Genomic DNA, 23,507 nt, shown 5'->3' with positions numbered 1-23,507 from the left:
AGAGAAACCCCATCTCAAAAAAAAAAAAAAAAAAAAAAAAAAAAAAAAAACAGTAGGAGAAGAGGAGGAGTAGGAAGTTACACTGTGATGTAAGGGGAAATGTGGAGTTGGAACTTAAAGAAGAAGTGGAGATTGAGAAGGTACTCTCTTATTTAATAACATTCTCTTCATTGGATGAATGGGAAGTATGAAACTGAGTGAAATGTGTAATGAATTTAGAATAATGGCTTACATAACTCCTCAATATGTTAAGATTCATTTCTTTTCTGCTATTGTTACAAAGAAAGAAAGAGTTTGGGGAGAGGCGGGAGGAGGGGGAAGACAGACTCGGGCTCTCCTTACTCTCTCTGTGTCCTCTGAAGCATCTGCAGGTCTCTCCTCTGGTCCACTATCTGGTTCAGAATGGTGTTCCTCTTGAGGCTGGCAGCCGCCTCCATCTGGTGCTTCATGCAACTCTGCTCCCGCTTTCGCTTTTCCGCCTCCATTTCACCCTCATTCTTACCAAAGATGGGCTCAGCAGAATCAGGCTCAAACATGGGCAACTGGGAGGGTTTGTTCTTTACCTGAAATGGGCAGCACATAATGGTCCATTCTACAGCTTAGTAAAATACTAATACTAAGCCTTATGAGAATGAACAAGAGCCTCAAACCCTGCCAAATGGATAAAGTGGTTGTGAGTTTATGGCATTCATGTGTTTATTTATAGAATAGTGGGGTTTTTTGTTTTTGTTTTTGTTTTTGTTTTCAAGACAGCGTTTCTCTGTGGCTTTTGGAAGCTGTCCTGGAACTAGCTCTTGTAGACCAGGCTGGTCTCGAACTCACAGAGATCTGCCTGCCTCTGCCTCCCAAGTACTGAGGTTAAAGGTGTGTGCCACCACCGCCCCACTTATAGAATAGTGTTGATGTGGTACATAATTTTAAAGCAATGGTCATCATCTCCCAACCTGTGCATCCAAAGCTCTCTTGTAGTATTGTGTTTCTTCCATCTTCTCTTTTAGGTATTGGGCTCTTTGTGCAGCAAGTCTGGTATTTAACAAGCAGAGAAAGTGGGAGCCATTTTACAGTTTGAATGCAGCAGCAAAAGTTAGCATTATCAAAACATGCAGGGTACTAATAGGAATGTGTGCATGATGCGTAAAAACTCATCATTCATTCTGGGAGCTTTCATTATAAGAAAAGGTAATTCAAGTCTACAGGTTATTGGCACACAGAGCAGACAGAACAGGTATAAGTAGAGGGTGGACCACATAATCCAGATGGGATGAATATGGCAGGTACCCTCCCCACCCCATGCACACACACAAATACTTTTTAATCTAGATAAGAAGGGCATGACTGGGCTGGAGAGATGGCTCAGAGATTAAGAGCACCGACTGCTCTTCCAGAGGTCCTGAGTTCAATTCCCAGCAACCACATGGTGCCTCACAACCATCCGTTATGAGATCTGGTGCCCTCTTCTGGTGTGCAGATACACATGGAAGCAGAATGTTGTATACATAATAAATAAATAAAATCTTTTAAAAAAAAGGGGGGGGGCATGACTATACTTTCTATAAGCAGATTCAATATATAATTGTTCCTTAAGAAAAGTAATCTGCACTATTATAATTTACAGTTATCATATGAAACCTGCTGGAAAGCTGTATGATCAATAAAATTGGTATAATGGAACAGATAAATTTTAGACCAATAGATTCTTTTGGGCACAGAAACTAGCTTGTTTATTGTGGCAGTCTCTGCTCATGCTACACAATTACTGCCCTGGCTTCAGCAGCAGCAGCAGTAGAAGCCCCCTAAGGCCAATATGAATTTCATGGTCCTGGCCCTACCCAGGGCCTCAGACAACCCAACCTGAACAATAAGATTCTCCTTCCTGAAAGTTTAGAATTGAGACTAATATGGAATAACATGGAATAAAGGTGGTGTCAAGTAAAAAGCCATGGATGTAAGCAGAGAGAAAACTGATCCTCCTTGCTTCTCAGTCCCTGGTTCTAGTGTCACCTGTGCCTGTGCCCTCGGTTTTCACTTGAGCATCTCATAGTTGGCAATGATGCCTGCTCAAAATATGTTCCTTCCTATATCTACCAGGAAGTATCAGCAGTCATACACAGTACAAAATTCTGTTCTATAATTTCAGTGCTTTTAGATCCTCAGTCATTGTTGTAACTATAGTAATAGTGGCTTTCTCTTTTTGGTGCAGTTAAGTCTGTGGTGCTGGCTGTTAGTTTGTTCACTTGGCTACAGAGGTGCTAATGAGATTTTGAATGCTCGTTTAATCCCACATAGAAGTTAATTTCACACAAAGCTTCCACTTTTCCATGCATATATGTGAACTCACTCTTCTGTGAGCTGCACTTGTTCCAAGCGATCCATCAACTCTCTATTTTGTCTTTGCTTTATTTCCTTCTCCCGTTTGCTTTCCATTTGTTTCAGGAGAGTCTGTGAATATTCCTCTTGCTTAAAAGCATTAATCTCAGGGCTAAGAGGTCGTTTATCGAACAGGAAGGATTTCTGAAATGAAACGCAAGCAAGTCTCTTTACTCTCACATACCAAAAGGTAAAGTTAAAGATACAAACTAAAATCAACCAAATATTGCTTAATTTTCCCAGCTCCTCAGACATTAACCAGCTAGTATTTAGACAGCCCACAGAATAATGACAACAGCATGTTCTGTGACAAAGCTGAGCTAAGTCCCCAGCCTCCTTCTGAAAAGATCCTGGTAATTATAACATCCTTACAAAGGAGAGGGAATTCAGTGTGCCAAAGCATGGACAAAGACATGATGAAGGTGGAAAGAGGGGTTGCTGAATATCTACTGTGAGCCTAGACATCCTAGAACTGGTGACCATTCATCAAGATCAAAATCAGAGGCCTTGTTCTTGCCAGCTGCATTCTGCTGTAGGAAACAGAAAATGACAAAGTCATCTGATCATTTAAGATTGTAGTAAGTACTGTGAAACCCTAATCGTAGCAAGAATCTGAGGACTGGATGAAATTACCTGACATTTTTCTATGAAGATGAGTAATTGCCTCTACTGAAAATACCAAGGGCTCCTCTGTTCCAAACAGAAGGAGTCACAAGTGCTGAGAGACTAGGCATGGCCAGTGAGAGAAAGTGAGGGATGTGTGGCTGAAGCATAGTTAACAAGAATCAGAAGTCAATAAGCTAAAGGAGATGGCGTCTGATAGGACAAAGCAGTTTGCCAATATCCAAAATTTAAAGCAGTTTGGGTTTCATTTTGATTCAATGGGACAGCATTAGAAAGATTAAACAGGAGAGTAATATACTTTAAGAATTTTCAAAGATCATTTTGGGTTTTTTGTAAAGAACTGATCATAGGGGAGTAATCGGTGGGAGGGCAGGACAGAAGTTTGGCTATGCTGTGTCCTGGAGAAAGATAGTAACATTGATGATAAAGAGACTGGGGCAAACATTGGATACACTTGGGAGACACACTTGTAGATAGTTGCACTTGAGGAAGAGAGAAAGAAATCAGAAATCAGTCACTCCTAATGGAGTGTTTGTGCAACATTCTGACTGGTGATGACAACCTGCACAGAAACTAAATTTTGTGACATTAACATAGTCCAACCAACGCAGAAGGCAGAGAAGAATGGATGAGGATAGAATCAGAAGTCCTTAGTCTTTCTATGAAGAGGTAGAAAGTGGGCAGTCATAACTATGAACCATAGCTTATGCTGTAGGAAGGCAGTGATCAGGTCTAAATGCCAAGAGCCCAGTGCTTTCTTTCCCTCCCAGATGCCCTTGCCTAGAAAGCTCCCCCTTCATTTTCTTCTTTTCTTTTCTCTTACATGCAGGAAACATTTCTAGATCCCTAGTTTGGATTAAGTGACTCTCCTCTTTGCTCCTATGATGCTCTTTTCAAATATTTTTTAAAGCTATTCTTTTTTAAGATTTTATTTATTATGTATACAACATTCTGTTTCCATGTATATCTGCACACCAGAATAGGGCACCAGCTCTCATAAGGGATGGTTGTGAGCCACCATGTGGTTGCTGGGAATTGAACTCAGGACCTCTGGAAGAGCAGTCGGTGTTCTTAACCTCTGAGCCATCTCTCCAGCCCCTCTTTTCAAAGATTTACATGGCAGCTATACTGCACTCCTAGACTGAGACCTCATTAGAATACAGAGTTCATACTGCTAGATGCCAGCAGAATGGCCAGTCCAGAGGCACTCAATGTGTGTCTAATGATGAACAAAGTACATTTCTTTTCTATGTGGAGAATATCAGATTGTATCGACAGTGGTATACAAAAAGATTCAGGCAGAAACAAAGGTAGATTCCATGGATGAAGACATGAAGTGAAGCAAGTAGCTTGCCTCCATCTGAAATTGAGTTCTCAAACCTTATGCACTCAGATCACCTGGAGATGTCATCCCCGTCCAAAACCACATGCTGCAAGTCTAGGGTGAGTCCCTAAAAGTTTTCACTCATAGCAAGTTCCCGGATAATGTCAATGCTGCTGCTTTCTCTTTAGATCCTAGGGCTGGGTATTAGGATTCTGCCCCTCACCTGTCCCGGGGCCTGATTGGCAAAGACTATGATTAACAAGAGTTGTAGTGATTAATGGAAATTACATTGTGATTGTGACTGTGAGTATTGTGGAGGCAGACCCTCAAGAGGCCTACACAGACCACTTTCCAACTTAGTTACCTTAGATGGCACAACCTGCAGCGCAGGATAATGGCTTCAAAGTCTTACAGGGGAGGAAATACCAGCAATAGAATTTTTATGTGAATAAAACAAATACAACTTTAATAAAATGCAAAGAGATGCGGGGCGTTGGTGGCGCACACCTTTAATCCCAGCACTTGGGAGGCAGAGGCAGGCGGATCTCTGTGAGTTTGAGGTCAGCCTGGTGTCCAGAGCGAGTGCCAAGATAGGCTCCAAAGCTACACAGAGAAACCCTGTCTCGAAAAACCAAAAAAAAAAAATGCAAAGAGATGACTGTCGCCTTATTAATATTATCCCAACACAACTAGCAGAACTTGGAGAGCAAGCACTACAGTGCTGCGCATCCTATGGTCCACCTAGAGAAAAAGTTTCCCTAAGAGGAATTACAAATACTTATGAAAGTTGTAAAGGTCACTCCATTTCCCACAGAGAAATATATTCAAACAATTCTTTTAAAGTAGAGATTAATAGCTGGACATGGTGGTGTACACATTTAATTCCAGCACTCGGGAAGCATAGGCAGGAGGATCTCTGTGAGTTCAAGGCCAGCCTGATCTACAAAGCAAGTTCTAGGACAACCAAGGCTGTTACACAGAGGAACCCTGTCTTCTTGAAAAACACACACACACACACACACACACACAAACACACACACACACACACACACACACACACACACAAAGATTCAATGGAGAAAGATCCAATCGTTTAAAAAAAAACAGCATTGCTTAAATGATTAAAAAGTTTGATAGGAAACAATTTGGCAAAAAAAAAAACATGCAATCTCTTTTCTTAGTGTTGTTTATGGTAGCAATAGAAATTTTAAAGAGACTCACATAAAATTCAGGTTTCTCATTCTTGTGGTTCCTTATAGCTTCAGCGACTCCAAGATTATAGGCAGCATTTTTCTGATTCTGCTCTCTTGCAGCCATGCTTTTCACCTATTGCAAACAGTTTTTTTTTTCCATTTTTAACTTAGTGACAAAATATAATCTTTAAAGCCCTTTATTCTTCCAGTGGTAGTGCACAACTTTAATCCCAGCAGAAGCAGGCAGATCTCTATATTCAAGGCCAGCCTGCCTGGTCCACAAAGTGAGCTCCAGGACAGCCAGGGTTACACAGAGAAACCCTGTCTCAAATAACAAAACAAAAGCAACAACAACAAAACCTTCTTCCCATATTAATTAATTCTGTAACATCGGCATGCTCCATTCTTTTAAGTCTATGCCATTAATATATTCCATGCAACACAGAAACCTATTTGGATGCAATGGCACTTTCTGATGTCCTTGTAGACATGGGGTAAGGTATTTGTTCCCCATTCTTAAACTCCAGACACCATCACTACAACTATAATAAAAAGTAATGGAAGATTTTTACTACAGATGTAGGACACAGTAGCAGGATCATTATTGGAGACCACAGAAATCTGCATAAAGAAAGCATAAACATGCCATTCTGTACCCTCCCGCTTCTTGAGATAGGCCATAACTTTAAAAGGTATAAGATTTGACAAGACATATATTTTATATAAATCAAAAAAATAAATCTATCATTTTCACTTTTTTCTTTTTTGAGACAAGGTATTACTATGCAGCACTGGCTAGCCTGGGACTCACTAAGTGTAGTTTAGATTGACCTCAAACTCACAGAAATCTGTCTTCCTCTGCCTCCTGATATTAAAGGTATGCACAACCATGCCTGGCTCATTTTCTCCTTTAAAACTCAGCCCTGTGGGCTGAAGGGAAGATCCATAATGTATTCTGATATTAAATATGGGGACATTCACCAGTGAAAACTTGGATCCACCTATCTTAGTTGGGGTTTCTGTCGTGATGAAACATTATGACCAAAATCAACTTGAGAGGAGATGAGCTCGGTTTAACTCTCAAGTCACACTCCATCACTGAGGGAAGTTGGAGCAGGAGCCGAAGGCAGGAAGGAACTGAAGCAGGGGCCATGGAGGAACGCTGCTTACTGACTTGCTCTTCACAGCTTGCCCAGTCTGCTGTGACCACCACTCAGGACCACCAGCCCAGGGGTAGCACTGCCTCCAGTGAGCTGGACCCTCCCACATCAATCATTAATCAAGAACAAGCAGTAGAGACTTGCACACAGGCAAATCTCATGGAGGCTTGTTTTCAATTGAAATATACTCCTCCCAAATGACTATAGCTTGTTCCAAGTTGACATTAAACCAACCAACACACCACCTACTTTAGCCCAGCAGCATACAGATGATTAAACGTGTCACAGTGCAAGCATGTGCAGAAAAGAATTCGTGGAGTCTAAGAATCGTGTTCTGTTGTCCCACATCAAAGCCTCTCCCCTCTAAGGTGTTAGACTACCTGGTTTTTGAAGACAGCCTCCTGGTCTTTGAGTATTTGGTACTGCTGCATAAGTCGCTCATCCTCTATCTCTCTCCTCCTCCTGTCCTCTCCATAATACAATGGGAAATTCCGTTGTGCTCGTTGCAAACACACATAGCACATTTCCTACAATTCAAATTTCAGGGAAAATTATATATTTTTGTCTTCATTTACTTTAATCCCTTTGTAAGCTTTCCAAAGACTTGGGATATGTCAGGAAATGCATTTCATAAAAGAATATATTGGTGAAATATAGTGTCTAATGTGCAATTAACATAAGAAGGTTTACAGAGTAAATTTCACAAGTAACTAAAAGAATTTAATGAACTCCCAGGAGAGTTGAGAATTAGAAGTGATTTAGCCCCTTTCTCTTAAGTGGGAGCTCTTGACTAGCAGGAAAATCTCAGTGCAGACACTTGAGTATGCCCATAGATAATATTAAGAGTATGCCCATAGATTATATTAAGGAAGGGTGATTCTGATTTCTACTGGAGGTACTGAAATCAGAGGATGAGCCTGACTGGGCTTTATTCAGTCGAAGGCACTATACCTGTCCTGCCTTATTATGATCCTGGCAAGCCGGGACAGGAGATGTTCTGGGCTTCTCATTGTCATTTCTCTGATAACCTGGAGGTGATAAGCTTCAAAGACAATGGAACACAAATTAATGTTTAATACAATCTGGCCTCTTAACAATGATCATTTTTTTAAAAACCTTTAAAGTGTGTGTGTGTGGGTGTGCGTGTGCGTGTGCGTGTGCGTGTGCGTGTGCGTGTGCGTGTGCGTGTGTGTGTGTGTGTGTGTGTGTGTGTGTGTGTGTGTGTGTAGAGTTATGTGCACACACATGTGTAGAGGTATGTACATATGAATGCAGAGGAAAAAAGAGAGTGTTAAAGCCATGGGAGTTGGAGTTACAGGTGGTTATGAGTCACTTCATATGGGTTCTGGAAATGGAACTCAGGACCTCTGGGAGAATGGTTAGTGCTCCTAACCAAGGACTTATCCTTCCAACTGCAGGAGAGTGATAATTTTAGAGACAAGTGTAAACATAAGATAAAGAAAAAAAGGAAGAAGGAAACATTGGCATAAATACCCAAAGGAAGTGAGAGAAACAATGGGGATTCCCAAAAGGAAACATTTCAGGAGAGTAAATGGAAGCAAGTCCTGGAGGTGGGAACATTCCTGGATCCATGGTGCTAGAGAGAGATGAGTTAGGGATAAGAAGCATAGGAGAAGTCAGAGACCTGGCAGGACCCTTGCAGCCAGGAGAAGGACTTTATCTCTCACAGGAGAGTAGGGAGCAGAGGGGTCTGGGTAGTAGATGCCATCATCTGTCTTACACAGGATTGTTTTGACTATATCCTGCAGAGAAAATTAAGTGGTGACTGTGATGGTTAAATAGCAACTTAACGGGTTCTAAGATCATTGACGGGACAAATGTTGGGCTTGTTTGTGAGTTTCCAGACTGGGTTGACCTGGGTGTTAAAACCCACACTGGTGCTGGAGATGCCATCCTATGGCCAGGATGAATAAAAACAACAAAGCAAGATGAGCGCCAGCATTTCTCTCTCTCTCTGCTTTCTGGCTGTGGGAGCAATGTGACCAGCTGCTTCAAGCTCCTATGCCATGGTGTGCCCAGCCTTGAACTGTGAGGCCAAAATAAGCCCTTTTCTTAAGCTGACATCATCAGACATTTAGTTACAGCAATGAGAAAAGTATTTAATACAGAAACAATGGCAAAGAATGATAGAACAGAGACTCCTCTAATTAAAACAAAGAGAGACAAGATAAGGAAAATGCATCTTATATGTTAATATATAATAAATAAAAACACAAACTATATAATGAAATAAAAGTGAAAATGCTATTTTAAAAGCAATACAAAAGTAAAAGAAAATGTTCTTTTTTTTTTTTTTTTTTTTTGGTTTTCTTCGAGACAGGGTTTTAGAGGCTGTCCTGGAACTAGCTCTTGTAGACCAGGGTGGTCTCACAGAGATCCGCCTGCTTCTGCCTCCCGAGTGCTGGGATTAAAGGCATGCTCCACCAACACCCGGTGGAAAAAGTTTTCTAACAGAGAAACAAAAACCAGATTCAAACACTCCAATACACATTGTATAGGAGCCAAACTATGAAACAAATGAAATGATAAAAAAAAAACAGTATTCTATAAAATAATGGCTAAAGATTTCCCATAAAATCATAATGCCTGTAAAGAGTGAGAAATGCAAACACTAAGAAAGAAAACTCTTAAAAGCTACAAGAAGGAACAAGTCAGATGTCTCTTTGATACCTATAACAGGAGAAAGCAGAGAAATTTCATTAAAATGCCAAAGAAAAAATAACTATGAACGAAGAATCGGCAACATGATACTAATCCACTTGTGCAATAAAAAGAATAACTGTCCTAAAAAACAGAGAACTTGCCCAAAGAATCATTACAGAACACACAAGAAGACAGCAAAGAGCCGATATGTCAGAAACACTGGTGACTAAAGAAGTAACAGAGTGACAGGCCTGTGTGGCAAACTTACATTTCATTTGATGTCAGCATAAAACTACCATGAGATATGAAGGCACTCAGAAATCAACAATGCCTGTACAGTTGGGAAGTAGCCAGATTCAGACTGTACTGAACTCCAATACACGTTGTATAGGAGCCAAATCTATGAAAGCAATCAGACAGGCCGAATTCTCCCTGTACTATTTCTGCCTCAGCTAAGTAGCATTCATTCCTCTTATAGTGTATTTTGCCTTTCACTTGTGTCTGGATTTCCCTTTAGATTACAAGTCCTGGTCACCTCTATAATCCCCATCACCTCCCACATAGACTGTTCTCGGTAATACGTAATGAAGGAATGGAAGAATTGCTTAAGGTTCTCTTAGTCAGGGGATGACGTCAAGATTATATTTAGTAAAATGCAACAGAAAATTGGTCAATGCATTACTTTTCAGAGGGCATGATCTTCCCGCCATTCACATTTCGCTCAAACTTGTCCAGCAGGCTGACGCTTGTCACTTTGGCAGGAGAGATAGATTGCCTATCACGATGTTTCTTGGGTGACAAGATCTCTAGAATAAATAACAAATGCAAGGGACAGTCTCTTCAATTTTCAAACAGCTAAATGGAGAGCTAAATACACACAGATTCTAAACAAATTTTTATCAAGGAAAAAGTTTCCTGTAAAATATGCATTTTTCTTTAAATATCTCTTACCCTATTGAGATAGAGTATGCCCTAGAGTCCACCTCATGCATTTATGTTGTTTATCAGGACCTGGTCAAGCAACAGGAGGCAGCCACCAAACAGATAGTAGTGTAAGGGGATGAGGGTCACGGGGTTAAGGCAAGGTACAGGGTTCCAGGAATAAAAAAAAATAAATAAATAAAAAAAAAAAAAGTTTATAAGAAGAAGAAAACAGAATACAGTGGCTATTTGTGAATCTAAAAGTATGTGTTTGAATGTGAAATGTTCGCCATAGACTCCTGTATTTGAACACTTGGTTCCCAGTGGGTGACACTGAGAAGGTTAACCTCCTTTAGTAAGATAGGACCTTGCTAGGGGTTGGGAGTTGGAGAGTGAGTCACTGAAGATGAGCCTTGAGGTTTTGCAGATGGGCTACACTTCCCGGTCACTCTCTGCTTCCTGACTCCAGATACACCATGACCAGCTGGCCTCCCACCCTGCCATGCTTAGCCCCTGGAACCCAATCACAAGCCAGAGTAAACCTTTCCTTCCTTAAATCATGTCTCATCAGATATTTTTTCATGGCAACAAGGAAAGTAACTAATACACTAACTGTATTTACTTTGATCATATGAGTTCCTGAGCAATGCCTACTTCGTAAGAGTCAAGAATAATAGACTGTACCCACAAACCATTGGCCTACCCTTGGCTCCTTCTTCTTTGTCTGACAGGTCTTTCAACTTGGTCTTCCTTGGTTTGTTCTCTCCACCTTCCTCTACAATGACCTCCATGGGTGGTTTGTTCTCTGTCTCTTTGTGCTCAATCCTAAGAATGAATCAAGATGTTTGTCCTGAACAGGTGACTCTGTGAACTCTCAGTTCTGGGAAGCAACTCACTACCTCTCCGATTTCACAAGCCTACTTCCTTCAAGAGGTGCGATATTTGCTGCATGAGATATGGAGCATGAACTCCCTCTCTTTGAGGCCAAATCTGGGAGCCTGCCAAAACCACATGCCCTTGTACCATGGGCCCCCTAAAGAGCTTGATATAAAGAAATTGCTTTAAAACCTCAACTTAAATTTTTTCCCTTTGGTTTCAGTTTGGGTTTTTCTGTCCTTTCTACTTCTGGGCTCTTCTTTCAAAGTTCTCAGTTCTCACACTATTTTACTTCAGTTGTTTAAAATAAAAAAACTAATTTTACATCTCTATAAAATGGAGAAAATTGCAAGATGTATATTATATAATTATAATGAAGACTGACTATCATGCTATTGAGAAAATGCCTAGGAGTTGACCACTTGCTCCAAGGAGCAACTACTAGTGCTATTGTTACAGTTATTATCACCAGCAGTAGCCCCAGGAACACCCTTCCATCTTCTCGTAGATACAGCATCAGCATGCTTAGTCCTAATAGTCAATGCTTATATAGGGGGTGTGTCAGGAGCTGGAAGAAAAAGAGACTAGGCTGGAGGAAGTGGAAGAAAGTAGCAGAAACGTAGCGGGCAAGACTGTTACAAATATTGCAGGAACTAAGATGAGAGGTATGTAGGGTTAGAATCATTTCAGGGGGATCATTTTTCCAAAATTTAAACATGCAATAAATTTTTTCTTGGTGCTTATACAGAAATGGTAGAGAGGGAGAAGGAAAAAAGGTGTGAGAAGCAGAAAGGGAAAAGAAGTGGGAAATTAGTTTGGAAAACAAATATTGCCCAAGCAAGGAGAACTAGTGCCTGGATTAACCCCCACAGCAAAACACTCACCTTGGAAAGGCCAGCGCACTGTTGGGACGCTTTCCGTAGCCCTCTCTGCTAGACAACACTGAATCCATGGTGCCAGGCCTCTGGAGGATAGAATAAGGATTGCACCTGAGCTGTTACCCAAGACAGATCAAGACAAGCAGGCTGCCTCCAAGGCAATGCTACCAGTGTGCTGTTTGTATTTTGTTCAGTGCTAAAGCCCAGTGAGGAGTGACTTCCTTCATCAAAGGTCACCTGGGATGCTGAACAACAGTTCCACAAACACTGCCTTTTCTCAAACCATATCATCTTTTTGAAAATTGCTTTGAGAGTTGAAGCTTCTTCTACTCATCTTTGGAAAGCGAGCAAACATCCAGAAACCATCAGGAAATGAGCACGGCTCCAATTCCACTCTAGGCCTGAAGGACTCTATTATTAAGCAGTTCAGAGGTCTCTGAGGTCAAGTGGGGTTTTGTCCCCCTGCACACTGCTAGCTGCTATATGTTCCCAGGCACTAGGCTTGCAGGGATAACAAATGGAGCTGCCTTGTGGGATTTTAGTGAGATACTCTACAGAAAGGTATACAGAGCACGCAACCAAGAACTATTGTGTTTATCACTTTATAGAATAACCACAGTATTACCATGGGTCAATATGTACAATGATTTATGAATGAATTCTATAGCCTACAAAAGACTTTAAAGAAAATTCCAAAGGGGAGTGATGGCTCAGGTTAAAAGCATTGACTGCTCTTCCAGAAGATCTAGGTTCAATTCCCAGCACCCATTCGGCACCTCTTAAAAGTAGGTTTTCATAGCTTGCACTAGATTTTACCATAAACTTTCTTAAGATGAAATAGTACAAGCTGCAAATACTGAGTGCTGAGGAACTCTGGGCTTGAATCCCTGTGCTGGCTGTATTGACCACTGACGGGCTTCATAATAGGACCACTCTGAACCTCCACATTCTGCATAGAAAATCAGAGTGATGACCCTACAGGGTTGCTGTTGTGCTATTTTGAGATTCAAATGAAATAATGCATGCAGGAAATACTTTTCAGAAGTAAGGTAATATAAAATGTCAGAATTGTGTGCTCCTATTGCTTTTCCTGTTCCTTGGGTAGCACTGATTCGAAATTTGGTTTGAAGTTCTTTGTCTTACTTGTCAAGGAACTGGCTGCCTATAGCCACACATTTCCAAACCCTTGGAAAAACTGTCACTTAAAATATGTCAACACAAGATTTTCTTTTATTTGTTTGATACGGGGTGGTGCATTGAGACAGGGTCTCTCTACATACCCTGGCTGTCCTGGAACGATGTAGACCAGGCTGGCCTCAAACTCACAGAGATCTGCCTGCCTCTGCCTTCCAAGTGCTGGGAATAAAGGTGTGCTCCACCATGCCTTTCCTGAATAGACTTTCTTTATAAAAGCACTCCCACATTTGATTCAGAACCACAGATTGGAAAGAGAGGTTGTGTGATGGATAATTTTAATTGTAAAGGGATAATTGTAATTGTAATTCATGGGAAGACAGTCTCCATGAGGTACTGTCTAGTTCAGGTTGGCCTGTTGGGCATGTCTGTAGAGGACTATCTCAGTTGCCTTTATTGATGTGAAACAATGCAGACTGAAAGTGAACAGCACCATCCCCTGGTTTTGGTCCCTGGACTGCCCCCAGAGTGCAAAGTAGCTGTTCTAAGTTCCTGCCACCATGACATCCCTGTTCTGATGGAGTGTAACCTGAAATGTGAGCTAACATAAACCCTTCTCTGTTGCTTTTTGCCAGACTGTTTTATCACAGCAATAGAAATGAAACCAGGGAAGATCAGAAGAAAACAATTTACATTTGCAAGGGCTTTCGTCAAGGTGCCACTTCCGTCCACCATACAAAGGAAGTCCTTATAAAATCTCATCTTCACTTTGCTATCTCTGATGGAAAGGACCCCAATTCCTTTGAATGTGAACTCCACGTTTTGTTTGACAGATATGGATCGTGACAAGAAAAGCAATGTCTCCTTAACGCATCCTTCTATTGTATCCCTGTTAAATGGACCCTCCAGAGATATCATGACAAAATTAAGTGGGACAACCGGAATATCACCTGGAGGAGAAAAAGACAGGGTGGGGAGAAGATTATACTAAAAGTAAAACATAAAACACATTGTGTACACTTTCAAATATTTACCTGACTCTTAATATTAAAAAAAGAAATGTCTATATTTTCCCTTTATTCTTGTATATATATACTTTGTACTTGTATATATATACTTGTATATACTTGTATATATATACTTTATACTTTATACATTATTACAGATAAAGAATATAACTGGTCAATAATATATGCTAATCAGTACAACTTCACCTAAAAGCATAATGTAATAAAAACTGACTATCTAAACAGTATAAATAGATTTGGTTTTCTAGGAGCGGGGCAGTGGTGGCACACGCCTTTAATCCCAGCACTTGGAAGCAGAGGCAGTTGGATCTCTGTGAGTTCGAGACCAGCCTGGTGTACAAGAGCTAGTTCCAGGACAGCATCCAAAGCCACAAAGAAACCCTGTCTCAAAAAAAATCAAAAAAAAAGAAAGAAAAAAAGAAAAAGAAAGAAGGAAAGAAAGAAAGAGAAAAGAAAAGAAAGTCAGTTTGCCTGCCTTCCCATAGCCAATTGCACCTCTGCAGTCAGTCTTCCAGTCCACTTATATCAGGAAAGACCTGTTGATTATGCCCTCTTTTCTCTTATAACCACAACACCACTTTTGATTCTCCAGCTCCTCTTTGGTCTAGTTGCTGGCTTCCCTCTTCTTTTGCTCCTTTTGCTTGAGGAACTGTTTTGACTTTCGTTCATGTTGATTTGGGAGGGTTTGTTTTTCCACTCTATCTTCACCTGCTTCTTTGTATACTCTTCTAGATACTCTTATTCTAACCTTGATTTGTGTTCTCCACATCTCTTCTAAACTCTGGGATCACCTTTGTCTACACATCTCTACAAGAATGCCAGATTCAATGTACCTCAAAGAACTGGCTTCATTATCCATCACCAGGAGCATGCTCTGTTCTCTCACAAGAACTCTGAGTTACTCTAACTTCTTCCATTCTTACCTGGTCCCATCAGCTCTCATCTAAACTGTATCCTTTTTCTTCCTCTATGCTTCTGCCTCCACTCAAGCTTTTGATTTATTTCAACGACTTGCTGTAATTCAAAGTGTTGCTCCTAAACTAAAAACTGCACCAGTACCAAAGATGCACTGCTTCAAACCTGTTGGTAGTTCCCAGTGCCCTTAGGATGGATACTAGTATCCTTATCACACAAGAGGTCTTTACCTACCATTTTTAATCATAAGCATACCCTTCCAATTAGCCATAGTCATCAGTCCTGGTGACACACAAGTGCCAGGATGTTTGTAACAGGATTCACTCTGTCTCCTAGCCTTGAGTTGTTCATACATTTCCTGAGATATAGGCACAGCTTCTCTGCTAGCAAAACCTCCCCACATGGAGACACACCTCCTATAGACCTGCATCATTTTTGATCCAGTTCTGATCAAGGCTGATTTTGCAGCACTTAATCCTGGGAATTTCAAAGTAACAGCCATGTCTTACTAATCACTGAAAACCACTCTACAGTGTTTGATTATCTAGTTACATAATAGTGAATAATTTTAACCATAAGATGTATTCAGGGTTGTTCTCTTGGACTACTTACTTTTGAAATTTCTACACTATGTAAAAAAAAAGCTATAGATCTAAACTGCTTTTTAAGATTTTGATACAAGATCCAAGGTGGAAGAATAAACTCTTAATTCTAAAGCAAATGTATTTTTGAAAAGAAACCCACTTAATCTCCATTTTCTTTTATACTGTCTGGTGAAACATAAAATTTTAGGTGAATGGCTGAAATTTTTTCAAACCCACCATATTGAATATATGCAAAGTAAATTATATTGTAGTTTTGTTTTTGGCATTTGTTTTTCTGGTATATGTTTTGTTTGCTTGTTTGGTAGTTTTGCTTTTTGAGACATGGTCTCACTCTATAGGCCCAACCAGCCTGGAGCTCACTGTGATAGCTCAGATTTGTGGCAATCCTCCTGCCTCAGGCTTACTAGTGGTGGGATTACAAGATAAGCCACTATGCCTGGACTGCTGGCTTGCTTTCTCCTTTTCATAGAGTTACCCTGAAAAATCACTTTCCTGGAGAGTTGACTTAAAGGAAAATTGAGGACTTTTCACCTCTGCCACAGAGGGCAGACAATTTCTGTGATGCCACTGGAGACAAGGAGGAACACAGACCTTGGAGCTGAGCCCTCAACCGTGGATAACCACCCACCACTGGTAAGGTAAAGCCCACACTGAGGGTGGAAGTAAGTGTGCAAATTCAACACGGGTTATGTTTGTTTTGTTTACCACTGTAGCTCTAGAACCTATAGAGTGGGCCCTTGATAAACATTTGTGGAGGAAAGGGAAGGGATGGAAAGGAAAGGGAGAAAAAGGAAGAAAAGACTACCTTAGGGTATGAAAACAAAAGTCTAAGGTAATATACATTAAGTGCATCTTTATTAAATTTTTAACTTGCCTTTAATCTCAGCACTTGGGAGGCAGAGGCAGATGGATCTCTGTGAGTTCAAGGCCAGCCTGGTCTACAGAGAAAGTGCCAGGATAGGCTCCAAAGCTACACAGAGAAACCCTGTCTCGAAAAACCAAACAACAACAAAAAATAAATAAAATAATTTTAACTTTTAATAATTTGGAATAAATACATGATAAAAAGACATTATTTTTCTCACAGATGACTGAACTAGATTTTTTTTCTCATTGCCCAGAGACCTTGAATTAGATTTGTCTTTTTTATAGTCACTTATAGTTTCTTAGGATCTGGAACATGAGTATAAGCCAGTAGAACTCTGTAGCACTTTTAGATGAACTCTGTCTTCCCATGCCTGCCTCAAGTTACTAAAATGGACTCCAGGGGCTGGGCAGGATGACGCATCAAGTGAGGGCAAGTGTCACCAAGCCTAAGGACCTGAGTCAATCTCCAGGACCTACATGGTAGAAGGAGAGCAATGACTCCCATAGGTTGTCCTTTGACCTCCACATGCATCATATGGCACAAACACACACACACACACACACACACACACACACACACACACTAAAATAAATATTTAAAATGTAAAAAGTAAACATATGAACTTCAAGAAGACTTTAACTTTTCCACCCTGACTCCTGCTTCTGCCAAAAGTATTGTGTGAAACACAAGTCTCTCAAACCAGAGACTAATGTAGTGTTGACCACGGTTTACTCTTTCCTTTTGTCTTCACAGGCCAATACATTTCTGGGAAAATAAACCTCAATAGTTAAAATGATTTACCAGGAGAAAATACTTTGTTCTGTTTGAGTCCATGGGTCTGCACTAACTTCTCCGCCATGATAAACACCGGCCTCTGCATTAGAATAAATTTGTTGTTTCCCACCTCAAGTTTCTGCCTCGTGAAGGTGAAAGTTCCGAGTCCTGAAATCTGAACTCCCTGAAAGGGAAAAAGAAGACAAAAAGAACATACACAATTCCATTAAAGGGTGAAGTTTTATAATAACCCAATCACCAAAAAGGAAGTGAAAATTTAAGCTTACTGATTTAACATCCAGTCCTCTCTGTGAGTCCTTTTAGAGGTAACACTTCTAGGAAAATGTTTATGGGTACCATAGCTTTTAAAAATTTATATCAAATATTACCCTTATCCTAAACTACATAACATAAATTCAATCATTTTCTATTTAATGAAATCTTTATTTTCTTATTTTTTCAGATTTTGGGTTTCCCATTTAAAGTCAGAAAGCTCACTAGTGGGAGAGGGCAGGGGAGGGTAGAAAATGAGCAAGCACAATCATGAATGTAAGAGAATGTCACAATAAAGCCCAATGCTTGTGTGTTAACTAGTGAAATGGGGTAAGATGAAAAGAAAGGGAATCAGACAAGCCATTACCCAGTAGTCTCCTAGAATGTAATCTTGACCACTGAGTAAATGCAAATACCTCTTGACCTCAAATTTGGTCTCTCATATGGCATGTGATACCCTAGAGATATCATACACCAAGGATTACAAACTCAAATCTTTAGGAACAGAAAAAAGGAAAAAGCCAGGGAGTGAAGGGAGCCAACTAGAAGGTGTGGTGGCCAGAACATGCATGCTTCGTGTAAAGCAGAGAATACATCATAGCCTGCATCTATGATCACATTCAAAAATGGAAGACAATATCATTAAGTCTGCTGAGTATTTAAGAAAATGGTGAGAAAAATAAAAATATTCTGCCAATTTTAATGATAAACAATTCAAATTCCCAAACCATACAAAATAAATTTGAAGGGGTTCATTTAGCCATGGACTGTCTAATTAGGACATGTGAGTAGGGTATAAAAGTTTCACAACCTAACTGCCTCCAAGCTCCTTCTAAAATCCCTGCCTAGTTCTATAGCATTTAAAGTCAAGACTTGACCTGAAGATATAGTTCAACCATAGACAGTTCCTTATTTTTTCACTAGATGAATTTAGTTTCTGTGTTTATATGCACCAATTAAAATTTATTTCCAGTAAAATGGCAGAACAAGAAATTTATTCCCTCCCACAGCCACGCCAGGAACTGTCAGAGCACAAATAGCCACATCTAGTTTCTTCACGCAAACCCAGGCTTGAGCATCACTGTGCTCTCTGTATCATTAAAAGAGATTTCCAAAGGCATTGTCTAAGAATAATATCCAGCTTAGCACAAATTCTCCATGTATCAAAAATAAAAATAAAAAAGAAATGACAACAAAACAGAATGGTTCCAAATCTACTTCATTACAAGTCTGAATAAGAAATAACTCTCAAACTGTGTTGAAATTGGAGTGTAAAACTCACCTTATGCATAGTTAGCTGCTTTTCCACAAATTCTGAAACATTCCCCCAGATGGTAGAGACTTCTGAAATTCAAAGGAAAATTAAAACGATTTAAGTGAGCAGTCATGTAATAGTATTTTAATCCTAGTAAGCAAAAGTATAAATATAAATGAATAATTAAGTGGTAGTGACTTCTGATGCATACAGAACACAACTAACATAATTTCCCAAAATTGATTTTCCTGTTAACTAAAACTTATGCCCATAAGTTCCAAAGAAATGGTTTTAATTACAACAATAATGGGGCTGGGGAATGTGGTATGTGAGGCCCTAGATTGAATCTTCAGTACTACAATAGAAGGGGTGTGTGTAACACAGTAGTAGAATGCTCAGGATAGCATGAGGCCCTGCATTCAATCCTTAAGGACAAATTAACAGTAATAATAGTGAAAATAATAATGTGAAGAAAACTCATCTATAATAAAGGGAAATAAGTCATTTTCTCTAACACATGGGGTGTTAACCAACTATAATCTAGGGTTGTTTTTTTTTCTTAACGATTCACTCCACACCTATTCCCAAAGTGTTCAGTACGGGCCACCAGACTGATAGAAGCATGAACTCGTATACTGTTCTGTAACACAGGAACAAGGCTGAGGGTGACTGATACCCTAAAGGCCGCCTGCCTGCTCTGTACATTAGTTGTCCCTACTAATCTGCTTTTGCAAAATTCTCAAATATGCTTTTCAAGTTCATGTTTCACTGTTAGATACCATCTGTCCCCTCTCTCCACTGCTGTTTTTCTACAAGCTCCCTACTCCTCCCAATTTACTGCTGCTAGTCTGATATGTTTTGGAAACAATAAATATACTAATATTTATCTATAGTAATAACATAAAAACTAACCATGGGTAGGAGCCCCAAGCTCTTTCGTTTGAATTAATAAACTTCATAATTCTACTTTGATCTGAAGGCTTTCTATATTTTCTTGTAATGAGATGAGTTTTCCTACCCCAACCCTCCTCCAAAAAAGCAAAAGAAAATAGTTATAATGTTTATGTGCAAAATAAATATATAGTCTGGATATGAGTAGCACTTAACAATATAGAAAATTATGTCTTTTTTACCTCGCCATCCTAAATCTAATCATATATTATTGGTGGTAATTTATAATATAGGAAGTTTTTACAAATCAAGAAGGCTAAGTTTTAAATATTAAAATAAAAGTCTGAAAAAGGTAACTTCTACTGGACTGCCAGTTGGGGACATGCAAGAAGCTAGCAACAAAAGGCCAATTCTTCTCCAACAATGCAGACTGGTATTATTTTTCTCTTAGTGGATTAAATGGCTAACTACAAAGCAGGAAAATTACATCCTGTAATTCTGATATACCAGGACTATAAAATACTTTTTACTAACAATGTGGCAGGAGACAGGCAAGTTTGATGGATAGAAAGCAGCAGTTGTTCTCATGAGCATCTCAGAACAAGCTTAATAATGGAAACCCATGACCAATGAAACAGGAACTACTTGCCACGGTAAACACAGGCCCACTGTGAACCAGTAGTGTGCTGTTTCTATAACTTTGCCCCCCCCACTGTGCCCCATCCTACAGTAATCACAGCTTCCCTCCTTACGCAATAGGCCAAAGGAGTCTACCCCTTGCTGCTAAGAACTAAGACAGTCTATCAAAGGTCAACTGTGGGGCTGGAGATATGGCTCAGTGGTTAAGAGCACTAACTGCTCTTTCAGAGAACCTGGGTTCAATTTCCAGCACCCACATGGCAGATCACAACTGTCTGTAATTTCAGCTCCAGGGGACCCAATACCCATGGCAAAACACCAACGCACATAAAATAAAAATAAATTTTTTAAAAAAAGGCCAGCTGTGGTGCTGCACACTTTTAATCCCAGCACTTGGAAGGCAGAAGAATTCTCTATGAGTTCCAGGTCAGCCTGGTCTGCATAGAGAGTTCCAGAGCAGCCACATAGCTACATAGAAAGACCCTGTCTCAATAAAAAAGAAAGAGACAGGGAGGAAAGGAGAGAGGAGGAGGAAGGGAGTATCTGTCAATCAATCACAACCTATATACTAAGTTAAAGCTCTCATTGACACTATAAAAGTAATTAACACACTAACAGAAGTCTTAATATCCCAATTTACATGAAGAAATTTCAGGATTACAATGTGAAAACTGATAAAAGAATCTATGACTAGACACAAGATGCAGCTCAGATTTCAGGAAAATTATCTATACCAAAGAAGAAATGATTTAACCAGGGCCAGGAGAAACTGTGTGCTTTGTAATCAAACCCTGATGGAAAGTCTCTGATTTAACTGGGGATTTGAACATGCTCTTTGTTCACTGAGATGACCTATCAAGGTCCATTGTTATGTTTTATTCAGTAAAGTAGGACAGGTAGCGTTACACAAAAGTAGTTAATTATTTAAACTGAAGCTTGATATTTCTTACTGGAGAAAGAGGCTTTAGGCCTCTGCAGTTCAATTAGAACCGATTTGTAAATTATGATTTCTAAACCATTTGTTCTGACAACCGAGCCTTAGGAAGATTATCACTAAATCTCAGAATAAAAATAATTCAACCCCATCTAAAGATCAATTTAAATGTAACCCATGACATCAGGCTTTTTTAAAAAGGAAAAGTCTGATTTTGATTATTTGTCAAAATCCAGCACCAAACACACACACATACACACACACACACACACACACACACACACACACACACTCAGAAAACTAGTGTATTCATTTACTGTGCTTAAGTACAATGAAATATCTGAGGTGGCTAACATAAATAAAAGAAAGTTATTCAGCTCAGAGTTTTGGAGGTGTTCTAAGTACAAAAAAAACCCATATATTTAACAAAAGTTATTATTGTGGGGCTAAAGAGATAATTGAGCAGTTAAGATCACTTACTGCTCTAGTAGAGAACCGGGATTCAGCTCCCAGTGCCCAAGTCTGGCTTCGTACACCTGCCTGTAACTCCAGCTCCAAGGGATCTGACATGGTACCATCTGTGGCTTCCTCTATCACTCACATACATAAATACACACACACACACACACACACACACACACACACACACACAAATAAAACTTAAATTTGCTTTTAAAGTTATTTTTATCACTTACCTCCTCTTTGGTAGCTTTCAGTTCAAATATAAATTCACACCTATTTGTGTTTTGATTAATGTGTATCTACCCCACTAATTGTAAACCGTGAGGCTTTTAGTCACCATCAGTTCTCTAGAGCTCAGCACTCAGTAGGACTTCAAAATACTTGAAAGAGTATTTAGGGAGAGAAGGTGGAAGTGTGTGTGTGTGTATGTATGTTTCGAGACAAAGTTTCTCTGTAGATTTTGGAGACTGTCCTGGAACTCTCTTTGAAGACCAGGCTGGCCTCGAGCTTAGAGATCCGACTGACTCTGCGTCCCCAATGCTGGGATTAAATAGTCGTGCACCACCGCCGCCAGGCTGGTAGAAAATATTTTTAAAGCCATAAAACTATCTTTAAACTTCTTTCAAAAACTTGGCAGGAGCAATTAAGAGTGATGCTAGGGAAATGAAAGAAGCAATACTTGTTCCTATTTATTTTGTCTCCGAAAATCATTCGTTAATGGCTAAACAACCTCTCTAAATTATAATGGCTAACTTGCTTCTCTACAGCACTCTTCCCCGAGAGGACTTCTATCACAGACAGACCCCATAGTCTATGGGGTACTGGGGGCCGGGAGGACTCTTTCCTAAGAAACTATGCTAAAAATGGACTGCGTCTCGCTACTGCCCTCTGAGTTTTCTATGAAAATTGTCAGTGAGTATCACTTTTCATTAACACACCCACAAGACGTCAAGGGCATTTCAAATTTGTGTCCTTTCGTAAACTCTGAAAAAGGAGCCATTTGGGACTCTGGTTGAGAATGCTTTTCTGTAGGAAGCCACAGGTCTTTCATCCACCCTAGGCGAGGTAAGGGAGCCTGTTTTCAGTAATTAGTACTAATCAGGCCATGTGTGGATTTTTGGTTTTGTTTTTGTTTTGTTTTGTTTTATAAAAATCTTAAGCCAAAGGAAAAACACCTGAACTGGTTCAAGTCTGGCAACAGGGAAGTCAGCTCTGAGTCGCGCCCAAAGCACAGTAATGTGCAGCCCCAAACCCCCACATTAAGTCGCTTACCCTCCTGGCTCAGCGAAGGCAATGTGGGCAGCACCTGCCTGCGCAGGTCCTGAAAGGCTGGGGCAATCCTGTCCAACATCTTCCGTCCCGATTGACTCCGTGGTGGGTCCTTCTTTGTTATGTGGAGTTTGCACTAAAAGGATTTTTCCACCCTCCAGCTCTCCTTGCCCGGAATTTGGGGTGTACTTTGGAATCAAATATTGCTGTAAATATCTTGAAATGTTTTGATATTATTTTTCCTTAAGTAAACGTTCTTCGTCACCGTCCCTCCCCCCGGTGATCTGGCTCGCAGATAACCTGTTCCCCCAACACGAAGCCAGAGCGCTGTCCCTCGCTAAGCCAGAAGTGCAAATGCACGCCCATCCAAACAGCGAGGACCTCGGGCCACATGGAGGGCTGGAGGGTCGCTGTACCAAGAAGGCCTTGGGAAAGGGAGATCTGAAAGCGTTG

At 40.2% G+C, this 23,507-nt stretch overlaps 2 protein-coding genes across 2 annotated transcripts in view; one reads left to right on the top strand and one right to left on the bottom strand.

Moving 5' to 3' along the window:
- The window catches only part of Me3 (malic enzyme 3), a 223,170-nt gene extending 208,950 nt beyond the window's left edge, over positions 1-14,220 (top strand). The window contains exon 13 of the mRNA XM_035442405.1: positions 13,777-14,220. Within this exon, the coding sequence (XP_035298296.1) occupies positions 13,777-13,797 (21 nt within the window). The 3' untranslated portion in view covers positions 13,798-14,220. The remainder of the gene's footprint in view (positions 1-13,776) is intronic.
- Positions 1-23,221, bottom strand: part of Ccdc81 (coiled-coil domain containing 81) — a 30,828-nt gene extending 7,607 nt beyond the window's left edge. Inside the window, exons 1-13 of the mRNA XM_027407601.2 lie at positions 23,058-23,221; positions 18,887-18,948; positions 17,359-17,515; positions 13,835-14,091; positions 12,014-12,093; positions 10,957-11,078; positions 10,015-10,138; positions 7,620-7,710; positions 7,049-7,195; positions 5,537-5,641; positions 2,339-2,511; positions 945-1,023; positions 343-563 (exon numbers count right to left, since the gene is read on the bottom strand). Coding sequence (XP_027263402.1) covers positions 343-563; positions 945-1,023; positions 2,339-2,511; positions 5,537-5,641; positions 7,049-7,195; positions 7,620-7,710; positions 10,015-10,138; positions 10,957-11,078; positions 12,014-12,093; positions 13,835-14,091; positions 17,359-17,515; positions 18,887-18,948; positions 23,058-23,136 — 1,697 coding nt within the window. The 5' untranslated portion in view covers positions 23,137-23,221. The remainder of the gene's footprint in view (positions 1-342; positions 564-944; positions 1,024-2,338; positions 2,512-5,536; positions 5,642-7,048; positions 7,196-7,619; positions 7,711-10,014; positions 10,139-10,956; positions 11,079-12,013; positions 12,094-13,834; positions 14,092-17,358; positions 17,516-18,886; positions 18,949-23,057) is intronic.
- Between the last annotated feature and the right edge of the window lie 286 nt (positions 23,222-23,507).

This window comes from Cricetulus griseus, chromosome 3 (assembly GCF_003668045.3).
Source record: "Cricetulus griseus strain 17A/GY chromosome 3, alternate assembly CriGri-PICRH-1.0, whole genome shotgun sequence".
Lineage (NCBI taxonomy): Eukaryota > Metazoa > Chordata > Mammalia > Rodentia > Cricetidae > Cricetulus > Cricetulus griseus.
Note: the sequence above shows the minus strand (reverse complement) of the source record. Positions and strands in the feature narration are given on the sequence as shown.